Source organism: Tachypleus tridentatus, chromosome 8 (genome assembly GCF_004210375.1).
Source record: "Tachypleus tridentatus isolate NWPU-2018 chromosome 8, ASM421037v1, whole genome shotgun sequence".
Lineage (NCBI taxonomy): Eukaryota > Metazoa > Arthropoda > Merostomata > Xiphosura > Limulidae > Tachypleus > Tachypleus tridentatus.
This window is the reverse complement of record NC_134832.1, coordinates 146343825-146364468: the sequence shown is the minus strand read 5'-3', so window position 1 is coordinate 146364468 and position 20644 is coordinate 146343825. Positions and strand designations below refer to the sequence as shown.

General features: G+C 33.9%; 1 protein-coding gene across 1 annotated transcript in view; it reads left to right on the top strand.

Annotated features, from left to right (window-relative positions):
- LOC143224307 (fibroblast growth factor 18-like) overlaps positions 1-16536 on the top strand; it is a 75840-nt gene extending 59304 nt beyond the window's left edge. The window contains exons 3-5 of the mRNA XM_076452703.1: positions 659-884; positions 4039-4151; positions 14585-16536. Of these exons, the coding sequence (XP_076308818.1) occupies positions 659-884; positions 4039-4151; positions 14585-14905 (660 nt within the window). The 3' untranslated portion in view covers positions 14906-16536. The remainder of the gene's footprint in view (positions 1-658; positions 885-4038; positions 4152-14584) is intronic.
- Positions 16537-20644: the final 4108 nt, after the last annotated feature.

The following is a 20644-nucleotide window of genomic DNA, read 5'->3' as shown; positions in this document are numbered from 1 at the left end:
GCTATTTATAAATTGTCCCAAACTTCAAGTAATGTATCTTTGATATTTAAATAGTATTTTTTATTTTTATTTTGTTGAACTGTATTAATCTAAGAAAATGAACAAAACAGGAAATGAACATACAAAATCGATAAATATTGATACCTGCAAAGTACATATCTGAATATCTTCATTCCTGTTCTTTCAATAAACAAACCAAACATTAGTGAAAGTTATAAGAAACGTACCTGCAGTTGGAAAATTTTGTATGTTAAAGAAATAAACTAGTCAAACTAGTTAAATCATTAATGTTCCTATAATTGTTTATGTTTACGCGAATTTCTATGTCAAACAAGCACATTTTCACAGTCAATATGTATTTTATATAAAACAAATTATGAAGCATTCTATATCTCGTGCTTTCTGAAAACTGTGAAAAGACGCCTACTTTGTTTTAACGACCAGCTTGTTATAATGTTGATGTCGAAACACTTTTATGAATTTTGTCCAAGTTTATAGACGGACAATATGTCACGAATTCCATTTAGCTACTGCTATGCGACAAACAAATATTCACAAGCGATTTAGTAAAACATCCAGAACCCATGCTGAAATGTTGTAAATCTTAGTTCATTAAGATTCCCGTCTAATTAAATTAAATTTATTTATTCGACACTAGATGTCATGCCAAGCTGTCTACAAAAGTTCTGAGGGACGGATAGATGATCTGATTTCATTGCCAAAAAGGGACGTTAGGAACGGTATCACTCGTTATCATAAGTTATACCACAATTGCACAGGTCATCACGTACGGATTACACCAGTGAAGAGAAAAAGGAGGAGAAAGAAATCTAGGAACAAGTGTGGTCGATTTAAGGCTATAGGAAAGAGTGATGATAATTACAGTAAGTCAATTTGGTTTTGGTTTCCTTTTTCCACTTTAGAACACACTTATGTAACCAGTTTGAAATCTTCAAACAACTTAACCGTGACAATATCAAATTTGTAAATGAATTTGGTTTTAATAAGGATTCTTAGTTATTTACGTCGGTTATTCAAATATTTAAGGACACTGGGCAATCATATCTTCTAGACTGACTGCCCAACTGTGAGTAAAATGGTTTTAAACCTCGCTTGTCAAAACATGCAACTCTGAACATGAATATACAGAACTATAGATCAGTGAACTACTGGTTCGTCGCATTAAAGAATCGCCATTTGCATTGTTGGATATCGATGCGTTATAAGAGTAACTGTCAAATCCTATATTCAATTAGAGTAACACAAGAAATGGCATTGGATGCTGTTGATTAACTCTTTTTTTCTTCTAGTCTATCAGTTCAAAATTACGGACATTTAGTGCAGAGTATATTTTTGTAGCTTCACGTAAACGTTAGAAATAAATAGATAAACATTTTAAATAAGCTTATTTTTTTCTATTGTTTTTAAAAATATAAGTGTTTGCGTATTCCATCTGTTTACAGTTTTTCTTTTAATGGTGGTCGTTAGCGCCATCTTTTGTCTCTACTTTTCATTTTTGCTTTTTAATAGAGATTCCTGAATATCTAACGTTATTTTCACTATTTGAATAAAATTGTCGTGTGTAGCTACTATTAATACTTGTTATTGTTTCTTTATGATATTTGTTGAATATTCTGTTATATAAAGCTTATTTTTATTTTATTTTTGAAGATACACTGCTGGCCAAAATCCTAAGGCCAACGAACATAAAGAAAAAATATACATTTTGCGTTGTTAGAATCAACAACTTATTTGAGTAGAGCTTCGAAAGATGAAAATAAGAAAATAAAAAAAACTTTTTTGGCATTTAATAGGGAAAATGTGAACACTATGAAATTAGCCTAAATACCAGTTGGTCAAAAGTTTAAGACCATACTGAAACGAAGCGTTAATCGATAAACACGTAACGAAATGTAGTCATTTGTGTTCAACCATTAGCATTGTCAACATCTCCCACTGACATCTCTTGTGTTACATTGGGTGAAAACATGGCAAAGGCTAAAACGTTGACAGAGTTTGAACGTGGCAGAATTGTCGAGCTGCAAAAACAAGATCTCTCTCAACATGCCATCGCTGGTGAGACTGGGCGTAGTAAAACTGCTGTTGCAAATTTCTTAAAAGACCCTGAGAGATACAGAACAAGAATTTCAAGTGGTCGACTCAAGAAAATTTCGCCGGCGTTGAGCAGGAATATTCGACAAATTGTAGGGCAAGACGCTAGCCGATCGTCGAACCAGATTAAGGCCCTTACGAACGCATAATGTAGCTCAAGAACAATAAGAAAGGCTTCAGAAACCATAAACGTGTTGAAAGTCCATGCCTCCTTCCACACCACGAAAGAGCTCGGTTAAACTTTGCTGAGAGGCATCAAACATGGGACGTAGAAAAGTGGACGAAGGTTTTGTTCTCTGATGAGAAAAAATATAACCTGGATGATCCAGATGGCTTTTAACGTTACTGGCGCAATAAGGATATCCCACCAGAGGCATTTTCTACACCACACAGTGGAGGAGGTTCCATCATGATCTGGGGTGTTTTCTCCTTCTATGGAACAATGGAGCTTCAGGTTATACAGGGGTGTCAAACAGCAGCTGGCTAAATTGACATGTTGGAGAGACCATCGTTATTGACTGAAGGCCCTCGCGTGTGTGGAAATGACTGGATCTTTCAGCAGGACAATGTTGCAATCCACAATGCCCGTAGGACAAAAGACTTTTTCATGACAAATAACGTGATTCTTTTGGACCATCCAGCGTGTTCGCCCGGACTGAACCCCATTGAAAATGTTAGGAGTGGATGGCAAGGAAAGTCTATAGAAATGGACATCAATTCCAAACAGTGAGTGATCTTCGTGAAGCCAACTTCACCACTTGGAATAACATTCCAACCAGCCTTCTGCAGACGCTTATATCGACTATGCCAAAGCGAATGTTTGAAGTTATTCGCAATGACGGCCGTGCAACTCACTACTGAGACCTCTTGTTGGGCATTTCCTACCCTGTCTAGGACTTCTTTTTGGTATGGTCTTAAACTTTTGACCAGGTAGTATTTAGGTTTATTTCATTGTGTTCACATTTTCCCTATTAAATGCTAAAAACGTTTTTGATTTTGATTTTTCTTATTTTCGTCTTTCGAAGCTCTACTCAAATAAGTGGTTGCGTCTAAGAACGCAAAATGTATATTTTTTCTTTATGTTAAGTGGCCTTTAGATTTTGGCCAGCAGTGTGTATGCTAAACAAGCCAAACTTAAAAGAGTAAAAAAAATGCCTATAGCATTGTTTCGATTCTCAGCAGAACATTATCAGAGGAGAGATAGAGAAGGTAGATTGTAGAAGATATGCTTTAGGTTTAAGTACACTAAAAATATTGACTAAAGGGTATTGTTTGATGGTCTTCATTGTTGTTTAGTTTACACTTAATAGATATTAAACTGTGTTATCTTCATTCTTGGATTAAACGCATTATTGAATACGCTCCTACTGTCGTGGGTACTTAAAGTATGTAGGTTAAACTATGTTAAATTACTCATGAGTTTAGCGAAGAAACACAGTATTGTAAGTAACTACTGGTTTGATTTTCGTATTTATTCTGCAAATTTGGAATGTACAACTGTCTTTTGCATTCTCTTTATATTTCGTCATAAAATCTGTTGGACAAATATCTACAAAACTTTAATTGTAGGATCACTACTTATGAATCGCTGATTTCTAACGTATTGACACACAATGATAAAGATGATGTGGTGTTAAACTTTTACCTGTAAAAAAACTCTGTCCAAATACGTTTTTCCTCCAAACGATCCTTTTAATTTTAAGTAGTTTCTTCCTGTTTCATTAATTTAAAGTGATCAAATAAATGTTTATTTATAACTTTCCGATCACGTATCGAAGAACACGTGTTCATTAAATGTCACGTGTACACCAACTGTTATCAGGTTTTTATCGTAGTTTATTAAAAACAAAAGTGTAGCTGTTTAGAATCAAAGTTTATGCATTTGTATTAAGTCGAAAAAATCAAAGTTCTTTTATTTTTTTTCAGTAACCCTAGTGTTTGAATCCAAAACGATCAAGGGCCTGTCAGGTATAACCATTCGGGAAAAGCGAACAAACAACTATTTGTGTTTTGATAACAAAGGCAAACCAATAGCAATGGTAAGTATAGAAATTGTTGCTTGTAATTATACACTAGAGAATTAGACATCTCATGCAAATAGAAGGACATTCGTAGAGTCGAAAATAAAAATTTGGGAGCAAGAAGCCAAATAAATGAATAGTATTTAATTTTATATGTAAAATTAATCTGTTATATTGCTGGATTTATTCGTATAAATGTTTCACAATCTAGTAATTTCATGTTTGTTTGTTTTTCAAAACCTAATATATTATGTTTATAAACATTATCGAGTGTTTCAAAATACATAGTAGATAGACACAGTAAAGGTGTGTATGTTCTAAAGACGGCTGGTATGGGTAGTAAAACTTTAATTAAAGTAAAGAACAATGTTTCGACCTTCTTAGGTCATCTTCAGGTTAACAGGTTTGTTTCTTTTTGTTAACCTGAAGATGACCTAAGTGGGTTTTTAGAAAGTTACTTAATTCCATGTTAACAGTAATCATGACACCTTTGTGTTAGAAATGTATCTCAGGAGGGCTGGTATGGGTATTGACACTTTTACCACAGTAAAGCGGACAACAACGTTTCGACCTTAGATCATCTGCAGGTTAACAAAGAGAAAGGCTGCAACTGACTGTTGCCGAGCACATCTCATAGGGACGAGAGAGTAAACGGGTATAGAATTGTAGGGGACGTTGCAGTTAGATGCTAGCTTATTAATTAGTATAGGTATAAAGGTATTCCTTTATATTGATTTAATTTTAGTTTCAGTTGCTGTATAAGTAAGGCTTCTTTGATTTTGCCTTTGTTTATGGTCAGGTGGTTAAATCACTCGACTCGTAATCCGAGGGTCGCCCATTCGAATTCCAGTCACACCAAACATGCTTGCCCTTTCAGCCGTGGGGACGTTATAATGTGTCGGTCAATCCTATTATTCGTTGGTAAAAGAGTAGCCTAAGAGTTGGCTATGGGTGGTGATGACTAGCTGCCTGCCATCTAGTTTTACACTACTAAGTTAGGGACGGCCTAGCGCAGATAGCCCTCGTGTAGCTTTGGGCGAAATTCAAAACAAACCAAACCTTTGTTTATATTTATTTCCCTATTTAGTATCTGGGTGCTTTCTATGTTCATGTTGTATTTATTTGATTTGCAGTGTTCAAAAGTGGGTGAAGATGTTTTTTTGTTCTTTGAATCTGGTTTTCATTTTTCTGCTTGTTTCCCCAATATAGAATTCGTGGCAATTGTTGTATTGTATTTTATGAATTTTGTTGGTGTTCAGATTGTCAGTGTAGTTTTTACATAATATGGACTTTAGTTTTGTGTCTGGTTTGTGAATAAATTTGGTTTACTGGAATGTTGTGTTTTATTACAATTTGTTTCCAAGTATTGGTTATTTTCTTGCTAATGTCGGGAACATATAATATGCAGCAGTATAAGGTTTTGTAGTTTGTTGTATCTTGGGTTTCATTGTTGTTTGTTATAAAAAGTAGTGTGCATGGATCAGGATAGAGCACAGCTATTTATGCAGTGTCTTTCATTAAAGCGGCAGTAATCTGATAAAGAAAACTCTTTGAAAACTGTGTTCCACATCCATTATTATTATGTTACAAATATATTTTAAAGTTGTATATAGATTGTACTAGGAATCAATGCCCATGAATTGAAAAAGCGTAAATTAGTAGTTCAAGGACATACTGTAATAACTCTTATATAGTCAGAGACGGATGGGTAATTAAACCTGAAAAATGAAACCAATACTGGCCCACGGGTTCGCTGGTATACGTATAATATTTAAAATGCATACGTTTGTACAAAATACATGATAACACCCATTTTTATTCGTGATGTAGTTAATACGAGGGATCAGACAACACAAACCGATATAAAAGCGTCCCCCGTGACTCAGCGGTATGTCTGCAGACTTACAACGCTAAAAACTGGGTTTCAATACCCGTGGTGGGCAGAGTACAGACAGACCATTGTGTTGCTTTGTACTTAATTCAAAACAATAACTTTGAATGATATTTTGGGCCCGGCATGGCCAAGCGTTCGACTCGTAATCCGAGGGTCGCGGGCTCAAATCCCGGTCGCACCAAACATGCTCGCCCTTTCAGCCGCGAGGACGTTATAATGTGTCGGTCAATCCCCACTATTCGTTGGTAAAGAGTAGCCCAATAGTTGGCAGTGGGTAGTGATGACTAGCTGCCTTCCCTTTAGTCTTACTCTGCTAAATTAGAGACGGCTAGTGCATATAGCCCTCGTGTAGCTTTGCGCGAAATTACCAAATACTTGTAATTCAATTCCTTTACAATGAGTTGATCTATTTTTCCTTTAATAACATAACAAACAGATTTATTCGAATCACACTTTAGTGCTTCCTATTTCCGTTTTTTTTTCAACACTCAAGGATGACGTAATTCTTAAAACAGACAGAAAACATTAACTGTGTTGTTTTTCCACGTAAAAATTACTTGGGGTTTCAGTTTTGTTTATTTCTGTACAAAATATTTTAGTTTTCCAAATATAACATTTTTCTTCTGTGTCTGCATTTAATGAAATGTTGTTATCAACACAACATAAATATTTAGTAAATAATTTAAATATATTTGTTTAAATCTTGGATCACCGTGTTGTTTTTATTCTCTTCACAACAGGAGAATTTTGTTTTGTTTGTTTTTGAATTTCACGCAAAGCTACTCGAGGGCTATCTGCGCTAGTGGTCCCTAATTTAGCAGTGTAAGACTAGAGCAAAGGCAGCTAGTCATCACCATGCAACGCCAACTATTGGGCTGCTCTTTTACCAACGAATAGTTGGATTAACAGGTTTGGAGGGAGGGTGCTCGAGTCGTTACACTGTAATTTTCGCTTCTCCTTTGTGGGTATTTGGGTATGTTTAATTTTTTCAATATCCAGGAGAGTCAGGTGCACAAGACCTCTTCCTCCATCCCCAACTTTCATGTCGGCTACTAATAAGAATTTGTTGTTGTTCTAGATTTTGGGCCAGAGTATCTCACTGTACTCCGGTCCTTTTCAGGACAATCTCCATGTATTGTCTTGATTTGCATTATATTTCCTTTATCCATTTTTTACATCTATTCCATTTTAATTTTTTTATATTTTTATTCGTTTTTGGTTTTTTCACTTATATATATATATATTTCTTTTTTCATGTATATTTATCGGAAAAAATTAAAATACTAATATTAATAATAAAATAAAACTATTTATAGGCGTCTAGTGCATGGTGGCCAGCTTGTTTTATGTTTCTTAAATATATATTTATAGGAGATAGGTACTTATCTATGTTCATCATGTACGTAGTGTCTGTCGAGATCACACAATAAATCATTTTTATGTCAATTCATATTAAAATAATTTAGTGCATTATGCAAGTCTTACAGATATTGTTTCTATGTTTGCATACTTGTGTATGAATGTGGATGAAATACTGCGTGGTACTTTATAGGCTGAAGTTAAAACTGAGTTTTGCATTTTTTTGTAGTTTATGTAATTATTTTTGTGTTATGTTTATCCAGGCAGGAGATGCATATTTTGTTATAGGCCTAATGTTCCTGTGATTTTGTGCTCGTGTAGTTTTACATTGAATTTCTCGAAAATTCTGCATATCGCGTTGTATGAAGGCGTGTTCCAAATGAATAATGACAAGTTAGTGGCTATGTGCATGTCAAAACATGTTTTATTGTAATGTTAAACAGTTCCAACTTGAGATCGGACCATTGTTTGAAAGGGGACAAGGGGCGCCCCACAAAGTTTAGAATCCCCGGACCACCTCTAAAGCTAATCCGGCCCTGGCTTTGGTTGTTTAACATTTCGTTTTAGATACTTCAGAGACCAGGGTGTGTGAAATGGTTTATTTTGTACGTTTCGAATATTCAACAACAGCAAAAAAAAACTGTGTTATTAAAAATTAGAAACTCTGGAATACCTTAACATTAGAATAACATATCAAAGGCAAACTTGGACCCAATTAAGGTTACCTTATTCAAATACCAGTTAATCCTTTTCTTATCAGTGTTTTAACTGTGCCATGATTAGTTTTAACTTATAAAAAATAAATAATGCTTTTGCCAACAAACTGTTTCACATGAGACCGTGTTGTATGTTTTTGAAATATTTTATAAAACTGGAGTATTTCGCCACCAATTAGGCGTTTCGATAACATTATTATTCTCTTGAAATCACTTTTCTTGATATAAAAAATGTTTTTTTATTCAACATATTTTAACAATTTATTTAAAAACAACACATCTTAAGCTAAAATCTTCTTTCAACCTTTCTTTGTTTATCGGTTTCGTTGCTTTATTCATTAAGTTAATTGTGCTATTTATCGGTTTCGTTGCTTTATTTATTAGGTTAGTTGCTCTATTTATCGGTTTCGTTGCTTTATTCATCAGGTTAGTTGCTCTATTTATCGGTTTCGTTGCTTCATTCATTAGGTTAGTTGCTCTATTTATCGGTTCCGTTGCTTTATTTATTAGGTTAGTAGCTCTATTAATCAGTTTCGTTGCTTTATTCATGAGGTTAGTCGCTCTATTTATCGGTTCCGTTGCTTTATTTATTAGGTTAGTTGCTCTATTTATCGGTTCCGTTGCTTTATTCATTAGGTTAGTTGCTCTATTTATCGGTTCCGTTGCTTTATTCATTAGGTTAGTTGCTCTATTAATCAGTTTCGTTGCTTTATTCATGAGGTTAGTTGCTCTATTTATCGGTTTCGTTGCTTTATTTATTAGGTTAGTTGCTTTATTTATCGGTTCCGTTGCTTTATTCATTAGGTTAGTTGCTCTATTTATCGGTTCCGTTGCTCTACTCACCGATTTTGAAGCTACCGTGGGTTCACCCATACTCCTTATTAAACGTTTCCTCTTTAATGGTGCCCTCTGGTGGCACAACTGTAAGTTTCTGGGCTTATAACACGAAACATTATGTATCGATACTCGTGAAAGACACAGCCCAGATAGCCCATTGTGTAGTTTTTCTGCTTAATAAATAAACAAACAAATATATTTGTCAACTTTTAATATCAACTGAGAAAAATAAGTTTAAAAATACTTAAAAGCATTTAAAATTACTACAATAAATTTATAATAACTATAAAAAAATATACATAAGGATGCAGGGTAGTGTGTCTGGTGGTTAGGAAATTACCCTGCGACAGGATACACTGTGTATTTATTAACGAGAGTGATAGTTTAGTAATTTACAACGTCTCTATCTCGGACTATGGTAACCCAGACTATCATACATTATCTGTAGATGTTCTATGCTGGACTCTTACTGCATAACAAATTTTAAGACAATCCATTAACAAAAGCCGGAAATATAACATCTCCAGTTTTGACTGGGTTTATTCTTTTTCTTTCTTTGACTCTAAAAGTACGGAAACTTAATTTCAATGCATCAAGTTTATTATAAAATAAAGCACAAAGCTATACAATTAGCGACGGGTACTAAAACCTGGTTAGTAGTGTCAGTCCGCAGACATACAGCTGTACCACTGGGAGTTTGACGATAAATATACTTAAATTTAATGGATTTATTTTTCAAATTTAGTACACTGATAGATGTTTTCAACCTACACTTAGAGTCTTATTTGGCGTAAATATAAGCCACATAGGCAAATTTATTCAACAAAACCTGCTCATATTTGACGAACCTTTTTGCGTACGTCTACACAAAATGTCACGTTAGCTTTAGGTTTAACATTTTTACTACAGCTTCACCTAAGAGTAAAAGTGGATTTTAATTTTTTTTTTAATTTTTGTCATTCGGGTTAAAGATGGCTGACTAGAGCAGCAGAGCTATAAGGTAAAAGGACGTGCCAGATACGTAAGCATTGGTTAGGCCAAGCAAAATAGATTAACAGTTTATAGCTCGTTTTCAAAAGAATCATTGGGTGGACAAGTTATTACTCATTATTATTTGACAACTTTCCAGCACAACCTTACAGAATTTTATGAAATGAATCTAATAAAAGAGCGCTTAACGTCATGTGATATTAGCTTAAACAATTTGTATGAATAACGATGCTTGATACAGCTGTACTGATAACAAGAAACTGTTAATCTAATTACTATGGTGTTACTACAAAGTAAGCAATCAACAATGTTTTAAGAGATAAAAACTGCCAGCATGTATGAATATTAAAGAATCTGGTTGGTCCTAAAATAATGTAGTGCTTACTATATTTGTGTCGGCTCGGCATGACCAGGTGGTTAAGTCACTCGACTCGTGATCCGAGGGCCGCAGGTTCGAATCCCCGTCACACCAAATATGCTTGCCCTTTCCGCCGTGGGAGCGTTATAATGTTATGGTCAATTCCACTATTCATTGGTAATAAAGTAGCCCAAGAGTTGGTGGTTGATGGTGATGGCTAGCTGCCTTCCCTCTAGTCTTACACTACTAAATTAGGGACGGCCAGCGCAGATAGCTCTCGTGTAGTTTTGCGCGAAATTCAAAACAAACCAAACTAATACTATGAGTGTCATTTTCTTGTTTAATGTGACTTGTTGGTGTGTGTTAACATAAAGTCTTAATATCTAATTAAAAACACCTTAGGTGTGGAAAACAAAAAGGTTTCCACCAAAAATAATTCATTGTACGACTTAATGGAAGTCAAAATTGGTGGCCAAACTGGTAGCTGTACTTATAGCATTGAAGATAAAAGCTATAGTTGAAAAAGATATTAAACTTACATTTAGAAAAGTAGAGTTTCCCATCGCATTCTGCTTCCTTAGTTTAACACACGTGCCATTAAAGCACGCGCCAAATGATTTTTATCAACCAAACCATTTGCTTTTCAAAGTTTCAATTGAAATTTAAGGACGCAGAGAATTACTGTTAAAGTATTATAAAATGATAAATAACTACTAAAATATTATACGATTTTTATCAGAATCCCAAAATTCAAATGATTTGTTCAAAATAATTTATTTCTTCCCAAATAAAGTTAACACAAACTCAAGTATACTTTAAAAATGGGTAATGGGTTGAGGAATGAAGCTGTAATTGACCCATGTAGATGGATAACATGTGGTATCAAGAGAATTATTTTTATTGATCAAATTACCTGTAAAACAGATAAATTATTTTATATTAACCCAAGTATATATCAATTCAATTATTTAGTGATAATCAGTCAAATAGTATTTCAATTATTTTACCTGAATTTGTAACCTAAGTCAGGTATAAATAAATATATATAATCTTCGCATAAGGCAAGTAGACACACACAGTACTAATTGTAAGGATTGTTACTACAAAACACTTTAATTTACTTGAATGAAATAGCGAATTTATATAGATCATTAATCATAGTTTAAAAGTTAGGTGTTCAATTCTGAAAGCCAACCAAATATTGGAAAACAAATAGGCTTAACAAATATTAGTAAAACAAAGTGCCTGAAAATGACGTTTTCTAAAAATAACAACTTTTTTAGCTATAAGAAATATTATTCATAATTTCTTAATAATGTTTTATAGCTATACAAATATGTAAATAAAGTAAATAACTTTTATTCAATAAAAAATAAATTTAATCCACTCATCCATGTCATTATTATAAATAAAAACAACAATACTGACTTCATAACGATTGTTCCAAATAACAAAACAATCGCCGAGACGTCTCTTCTGTTATAACTAAAAACAACTCAGTCGCTCCAGTATTGCAGTATCTATTATTACACTATGTAACACACATTTTGTTCCTGGCTGATGTGTCTTATATCTTGATTTCTTATGTTGTAAAAGTACAGAAAATGGCCATTATTCCCTTCAAATTTTGCTTTTTGTGACCTGGATAATGAAATTTTGAAATTAACCTGTTTTCTAAGTAAAAACAGGCAAATTTGTACATTTTTATTTACATAAGGTCTGAATAAAACAACGTATAAATCAAGATTTACATGTATTTATACTGAAGTTACACAGAAATGTTTTGAAGTGAGTAGTTTTTCGAAATTTGCGAATGTAATGTACATCACTGACACGTATCAGCTCCAAAATATAGTTTCCCATCATGTTTTCGTTATTCGCTCCCAGGTCACAAAAGCAAAGCTTGATGAGAAAAATAGGTCTTTTCCATTTACTTTAGGCTTAAGCAATTGGAAAATAACACTTTCTGCCCGGTAGAAACAAGATAAAGTAAACATTTTGTTACATAGTGTTATTATTCGTACTGAAACCAACAGGTATTTGTTTCTTTATCTAAGTTACAGCGGAACAGCATCAGATTTAGCTTTGTTGTGGCAATAATACAGACAATATTTGTACAAAAACTTAGTTTTGATATGACCACAGTCATTGTTAGAACATATATCCCGTATTTGTACAATATACTTGGTTTAATGATGTTATCAAATATTTAGTTATTTATAGTGTTTATTTTAATACCCTTTGTACAATCCACGGTATAGCCATACTGTCGTTTTTTCCACATTGTAATATATATATATATACAGATATTAATAATTTGTACAATCCACGGTATAGCCATACTGTCGTGTTTTTTTTCCCCATATTGTAATGTATATATATAGAGATATTAATAATTTGTACAATCCACGGTATAGCTATACTGTCAGTTTTTTTTTTCCATATTGTAATACATACTCTTCAAAAAAAGAAACGCAAAAGGCAAAATTTGAGACAAATTGTTAACAAGTTCATTCCGGGTAGTTCTGTATGACATGTGTGTAACTTTGCACATTCACTGCTGAACATCCAAAGTCTGCAAAGGCGAAGTCCACGCTCACTAGTTGAAGTTTAACGTCACTCAACGTCAATAACGAGTATGCCCCCCGTGAGCATCAATAACTGCTTGGCATCTCCTGTCCATGGAAGCGATGAGATGACGAATCACATCCTGTGGAATGGCTGTCCACTCAGCCTGCAAAGCTGCTGCAAGCTGAGGTAGAGACTGCAGTTGAGGTTGTCGCCGTCGCAGACGTCGGTCCAACTCGTCCCAAAGATGTTCGATGGGGTTTAAATCTGGTGATCTGGAGGGCCAGGAAAGAACGTTGATGTTGTGGTGTCTCAAGAAGACAGTGGTGAGTCGGGCTGTGTGAGGGCGGGCGTTGTCATGTTGAAAAAACGTCGTTGACGTTCACCATGATAGGTTGCACATGGGGCCTAAGAATCTCGTCGACGTATCGTTGAGCCGTAAGATTCCCTCGAATGTGCAAAAGGTCTGTTTAGGCATTGTAGGCGATGGCAGCCCACATCATGACGCTGCCACCACCAAATCTGTCAACTTCCTGCACACAGTTTGCAGCAAAACGTTCACCTCGGCGACGGTAAAGACGGGTCCTTCCATCCTGCCTACAAAGCATAAAACGTGATTCATCGCTGAACCAAACATGCCTCCATCGTCGATGAGGCCATACCCGATGTGCCCGAGTCCACTTCAGCCGTGCTTGACGATGTTGCTGGGTGAGGATGACGCCTCTGACTGAACATTGAGGTCGGATTCCTGCATCTCGTAGACGGTTGCGTACGGTTTGATCGGAAATCCTAAGCAGCCCTTGTATGGTTGAGGCAGTAGACGTCGCAATGGTGGTCCTATCTCGTAGGTGACGTAACCGGATGTAGCGATCTTGTGCGGGCGTGGTCACACGAGGTCTGCCAGATCGTGGACGGTCACGAGTTGATCCATGTTATTGGTGACAATTCCATAGCCTTGTGATGGTGCTTGGGTGGACATTCACAGCTCTGGCAACATCTGATCGAGATTCGCCTGCTTCCAAGCGACCAATGGCGTTGTTGCGTTGTGCTTCAGTCAGTCTTGGCGTAACTGTATTGCGTGTCGGTGGCTTAACACTGAGCTATGGAAACCGAGAACCCATCACTTTTATAGATTTTGCACATGTTGCACTTGTACAACATGCAGATCTCTCAAACAAATTTATTGGACACGAATGCGTTTTGTCGAAAAATCCGATGTTTTCCTCCGTTTTCAAAGTGCACAACTTTTATTGTCATTTTGGTCTGACAATGAGTGCCTTAATACGTGTAACATCACATACTCTGAGCTTGTAACGTTATTACATATATTTCTCTTTAAAATAAGAAAAAATATCCCTTTTTGCGTTTCTTGTTTTGAAGAGTATATATATACAGATATTAATAATTTGCACAATCCACGGTATAACCATACTGTCGTTTTCTCCATATTGTAATATATAAACAGATATTAATAAATTTCATGCTCTATATTCATCTAATGCCAGTGTAGCTCATTTTCTTTAGATTTCTCTGTTTTTAGCTCCATAAATTATTTGCAGTTTAAGAGGCTGTATTCTTGATAACAATTAAATTTTGTAGCAGATACGAGTTAAATTTCCTCGATTCTGTACCTGTAATCTTCTAACGATCCTTAAATGTACATTTCGAATTCATTTTAAAGTTTCATGTGAACAGTTAACTGATGTACTTTGTTTTTCTATTTGTGCAGTGCAGTGGTGATCGTCTGCGGTGCTTATTCGAGGAAGATATTCAAGACGATTTCTCCATATTTAGGCTGGTGCGAAGTAGGAAGAAATGGCACCTGGGATTCAGCACGCGAGGGAGGCCCCTGCCAAGCAGAAAATTCCGTCGAAAACGATTTAAGAAATGTTTTAGATTTATGAAACGAGATAATGATTTCTCTAGCAACAGGAGTAGTGGGCCTTATTTAGGAAATAACACCAATCTTTTTCACACTTTAGCAAACGAAACTCTCAGTAGAAAGTTGTGGTCAAATCCACAAAGAAACCATCGTTGGTATCCCGGATAAGAAAAACCAACTACATTTACCGTCAAAATGTGAAAACAAGATGCGTGAGATATGTCATCCCTTCCTTTTATTTCAGAAATTACTTTTTTTTCCTGTCATTTGGTAGAAGATACAGAATGAGATCGTGTATGACCAAAAGGTGGCGCTGGCATTGTAGAGATTACCATATAACAATGGTGCTATAACAATATATATTGGATTTAACGCTCGGACCGTTTCATTCCAAAGGGTAGTTCATTTCAGAGGGTAGTCTGTTTTACATTCCAAAATAATCGCCTACTGGAAGTCAGAAGTACTTTAGAAGGATTTGAAACTTTGTTGTAGATATTGTTTAAAATTATGTTTAGAAACAAATATTTAAAACTTTATTAAGAAATGAAGTGATTTATTTTCGATGTTAAATTGAGGATCGTGTTTTACCTAACATTAGTTACAAAAGGATCAGATCACAAAATGGTTGAATGAGATATAAAACGAACTGTGATCAAATAGTCATTGCCAGTCACAAAAAAAAAATTGTTGAGAAGACATTAGCGACCTCTGTTGAAGGCCAGTCTTGAATTTGTTTAATACTTCAAAATGTGTAAGATATAATAATTTCTTTACGAAGAAGTTAAATAGAAAACGACTAAAATTCTTCTTTGAAAAAATGATGAAAACAGATTTTACGGTATTACCAGCTGGCGCGTTGATCTATATTATTGCTGTGCAGGTGGAAAATAATACATACAAGATAATAATAATAGTAATAGCCCTTGTGTAGCTTTGCGCGAATTTCTGAGACAAAAAAAATCTTAAAATTTTCCAACATAAACGTAGCACTAACACAAAATTACAATCGCATGACTGATGAATAATTTTACCAAATTATCATTCAACAGCGTCGTCAGGTTTCATCATGTAAGGTTCAGTGTAACACGTTTGGTACCACAAAATAAGTTACAGTTTAACAGTGTCAAAAGACTTTACCATAGAATTTACACGTATTTACTGACATCACTTAGCATGTTAATGATCGAAAAGAATATGTTAATATTATTAGCCACTTAAAGGCTTTGTGCCTACAAATTACAACACTTTGGTCGACATTACTATAAGACGACATGTTTGTATCACAAAAGTACCATCAAATATTAAGTTTAAATAGTAATTGTAGTTATTAATCTACTAAATGTTTAAGTCGTGGTTTTTAATATGTAATAAATAATAGTTTTATATTGTTGAAAAGTCACAATTTTGTAGTAACATTTTGTCTGAGAAAACTGAAGACAAGGGTATTGCTTAGACAAAAAAAAAATCCACAGATGAATTGCAAATTTTCCAGAAAATATAAAAAAAGCTCTGAAGACCATTTTCTTGATAGAAATAATAAATTTTGAAATTTCGTTGTTAACTATCTGCTGGCTTCTTTAGAACGGGACGAAAGTGACAGTTACTTCTGTTCATTGGAGTACACTTGTCATTGTGATTGGAAAACTACGTCACTCGTGAATATTCTTCATAATTTTAAATGCTTCTTCGTAAGCCGTGTAAGGTAAAGTTAATTGGTTGTAAAAATTACGGTGTAAATAGTTTTGTATGCATATATTTATTCAAAGCCTTGTTTCAAGAAATAAATATGCGTTTGTTTCATTTCACCTGGTGAAAATGCGTATTTCATGTTCGAGAAAAATAACAATATACACCAATTGTATATTCGCTTGAAGTTGGAAATTTATTGTAGTTAAGACAATATGGTTTACGTAATTTTGTTACAGAATGTCTTGCTTCAGTTAAGAGGATATGTATGGTTAACGTAACATTTTCATAGTATGTATTGTTGTACTTTAGACGGTTTTGTTAACACAACGATGTTACGATATGTATCGGTTAGGTTAAAACACTATTCGTAACACAAAGATGTTACGAGATGTATCGTTTTAGTTAAAACAGTATTTTTAACACAACGCTATCACAACATATACTGTTTTAGTTGAAATAGTATTGTTAACACAACGATGTTAACTATATGTATCGGTTAGGTTAAAACACTATTCGTAACACAAAGATGTTACGAGATGTATCGTTTTAGTTAAAACAGTATTTTTAACACAACGCTATTACAACATATACTGTTTTAGTTGAAATAGTATTGTTAACACAACGATGTTAACGATATGTATCGTTTTAGTTAAAACAGTATTGTTAACATAACAATGCTAAGATATGTAGCGTTTTAGTTAACACAGTATTGTTAACACAACGCTGTTACGACGTATATCGTTTTTCTAAAAACAGTATTCTTAACACAAGACTGTTACGGTATGCATCCTTTTAGTTAAAACGGTATTGTTAACATAATTTTTACCCCTCTGTCGTGTTTCACTTAAGACGGTATGATTGACGTCATGTTGTTACGATATTCCTTGTTTCAAGAGAACAGATGATATTACTGAAAATATGTCAACTGTGACTTGATTCGTTTTGGGAAGTACAACTTATCACAGAAATGATACTTTTCTCACAATGACAAACATCGACCAGTTGTTACAAAGTACTGTAGCACATAATTACAAACGTTCACAAACTATTATATCACAGTATCCATACAGAAATCAGCAGCCAAATGAAACAGCTTGGTGTATATGTGTAAACAGGTAGCACACAGCGGCCAAATGATTCCTATTTCTTGTATCAGTGGGTTTGTATAATAAAGAGTGACAAGTGTGATTACGTACTGCGTGGATGTATAAGTGTATTATACAGTAACCAAGTGTTGCAACTTATTAAATGGATGTATATGTGTATCATACAGTGACCAAGTTTTGCAACTTATTAAATGGATGTATAAGTGTATCATACAGTGACCAAGTGTTCCAACTTATTAAATGGATGTATAAGTGTATCATACAGTGACCAAGTGTTGCAACTTATTAAATGGATGTATAAGTGTATCATACAGTGACCAAGTGTTGCAACATATTAAATGGATGTATAAGTGTATCATACAGTGACCAAGTGTTGCAACTTATTAAATGGATATATTAGTGTATCATACAGTGACCAAGTGTTGCAACTTATTAAATGGATGTATATGTGTATCATACAGTGACCAAGTGTTGCAACTTATTAAATGGATGTATAAGTGTATCATACAGTGACCAAGTGTTGCAACTTATTAAATGGATGTATAAGTGTGTCATACAGTGACCAAGTGTTGCAACTTATTAAATGGATGTATAAGTGTATCATACAGTGACCAAGTGTTACAACTTATTAAATGGATGTATAAGTGTATCATACAGTGACCAAGTGTTGCAACTTATTAAATGGATGTATAAGTGTATCATACAGTGACCAAGTGTTGCAACTTATTAAATGGATGTATAAGTGTATCATACAGTGACCAAGTGTTGCAACTTATTAAATGGATGTATATGTGTATCATACAGTGACCAAGTGTTACAACTTATTAAATGGATGTATATGTGTATCATACAGTGACCAAGTGTTACAACTTATTAAATGGATGTATATGTGTATCATACAGTGACCAAGTGTTACAACTTACTATATTGATATGTGTGTATTGAATAAATTGACCAAGTATTACAAATTATTGTGCCAATGTCTATGTGTAACATGCAGCAAGTTTGTTTTACAACTTACTCTGTCGATGTACTGTATCTGTGTAGCGTCGTGACCAAGTGTTAAACTTTACTGTTACACACATACATCATCAAGTGCTAGGACTCATGTCTCTACATGTAGTAAATAAGCTTTGTAATTTCTTCTTTCGAAGCAATAATTTTGTTCAGGATTCGTTATTTAAAGATAGGTTAATTATGATATCTGTGGTTATTAATCATGAGTGACTGTTTGAGGAGTGCATCCACGTAAACATCACATTTCCTTTCTGACTTAATCTGTACGTCATTTATTAAAGTTTTTTCTTAGTGAATTATTTGAATAATATAGTGTTCTATATGTAAAATAAAAGATTAAGCCGCAACCTCGCGAGAAAGCGGAACTTGGCAATCTCTGCTAGCAAGCAATTTAGCATCTTTATTAAATTAAAGGGCGTTACTTGGGCACCTTGAGGAATTTAAACAAGGGTTTCTTTGAATTTTGTGATCGTTGCACGTGGTCAAATGGATATAATTGACAGCTTTAGCAAAAAAAAAAAAGATTTTTTAAGCGAGTCAGGTTTCGGGTTTCGTCACGGACATCACAGTAAAACGAAATAGCCCCTCATCCACGCCTTGCCGTTAAGTAGCTAGAACAAGCTCCTTAAAGTTGATAATTATCTCCCCCCCACTAGTAAGAACTAACGTAGAATTATTAATTTATTCGAGCTCTGTAGCACTGTAGTTTCTGAAATTCCCACATAAAACTCTCTCGTTTTCTTTAATTCTTCTCCCATTTTACTTAAACTCATAATTCTGAAATTCCCTCATAAAACTCTCTCGTTTTCTTTAATTCTTCTCCCATTTTACTTAAACTCATAATTCTGAAATTCCCTCATAAAACTCTTTTGTTTTCTTTAATTCTTCTCCCATTTTACTTAAACTCATAATTCTGAAATTCCCTCATAAAACTCTCTCGTTTTCTTTAATTCTTCTCCCATTTTACTTAAACTCATAATTCTGAAATTCCCTCATAAAACTCTCTCGTTTTCTTTAATTCTTCTCCCATTTTACTTAAACTCATAATTCTGAAATTCCCTCATAAAACTCTCTCGTTTTCTTTAATTCTTCTCCCATTTTACTTAAACTCATAATTCTGAAATTCCCTCATAAAACTCTTTTGTTTTCTTTAATACTTCTCCCATTTTACTTAAACTCATAATTCTGAAATTTCCACATAAAACTTTCTCGTTTTCTTTAATTCTTCTCCCATTTTACTTAAACTCATAATTCTGAAATTCCCTCATAAAACTCTCTCGTTTTCTTTAATTCTTCTCCCATTTTACTTAAACTCATATTGGCCTAATTTCTCTGGTATACAAACTAGATAACATTATTAATTCAAACCTGACAAAAATAAAAGAAAAATTTATTCACATTTATCCGTTATCTTCCCTATAGGACAGAAAAACTACTTAGATAGAGACAGGACAAATTTAATAATGAAATTAAAACAACAACAAAAACATAACTGTTGGACAATGCAAAAATTAAATCGAATTAACCAATTAAATAATACCATGACAAAACTACACATTTGTATTTTCATATACTCTGAATAATTATAAGTACAAGATCTATTTAATTGAATACGGAACAGATTGACGACTGAAATATATTGATATAGATTATGATGTAGACCCACAGTTCAAGTATATTAATACAGATTATAATATACTTGAGACATGATCTGCATGACTTAGATCCATGGATCATGTATATTAATATGTATTATGATATAGATCCATGATTAAAAGTATATTAATACACATTATGATATAGATCCAGAGCTCAAGTATTAATATGTATTATCCTGTAAATCTATGGCTCATATATATATTATGATATAGATCCATGTCTCAACTATAATAACATAAATTGTGATATAGATTCATGGATCAAAAATATTACTATAGATTATGATGTAGACCCGTATTTCAAATATATTGATATCTATTATGATATAGATCCATGGCTCATGTATATTAAAACAGAATATGTGTTAGGGCCATGGCTTATGAACTTTCATGTGCATCATGATATAAATACATGACTTATCTACATTAATATACAT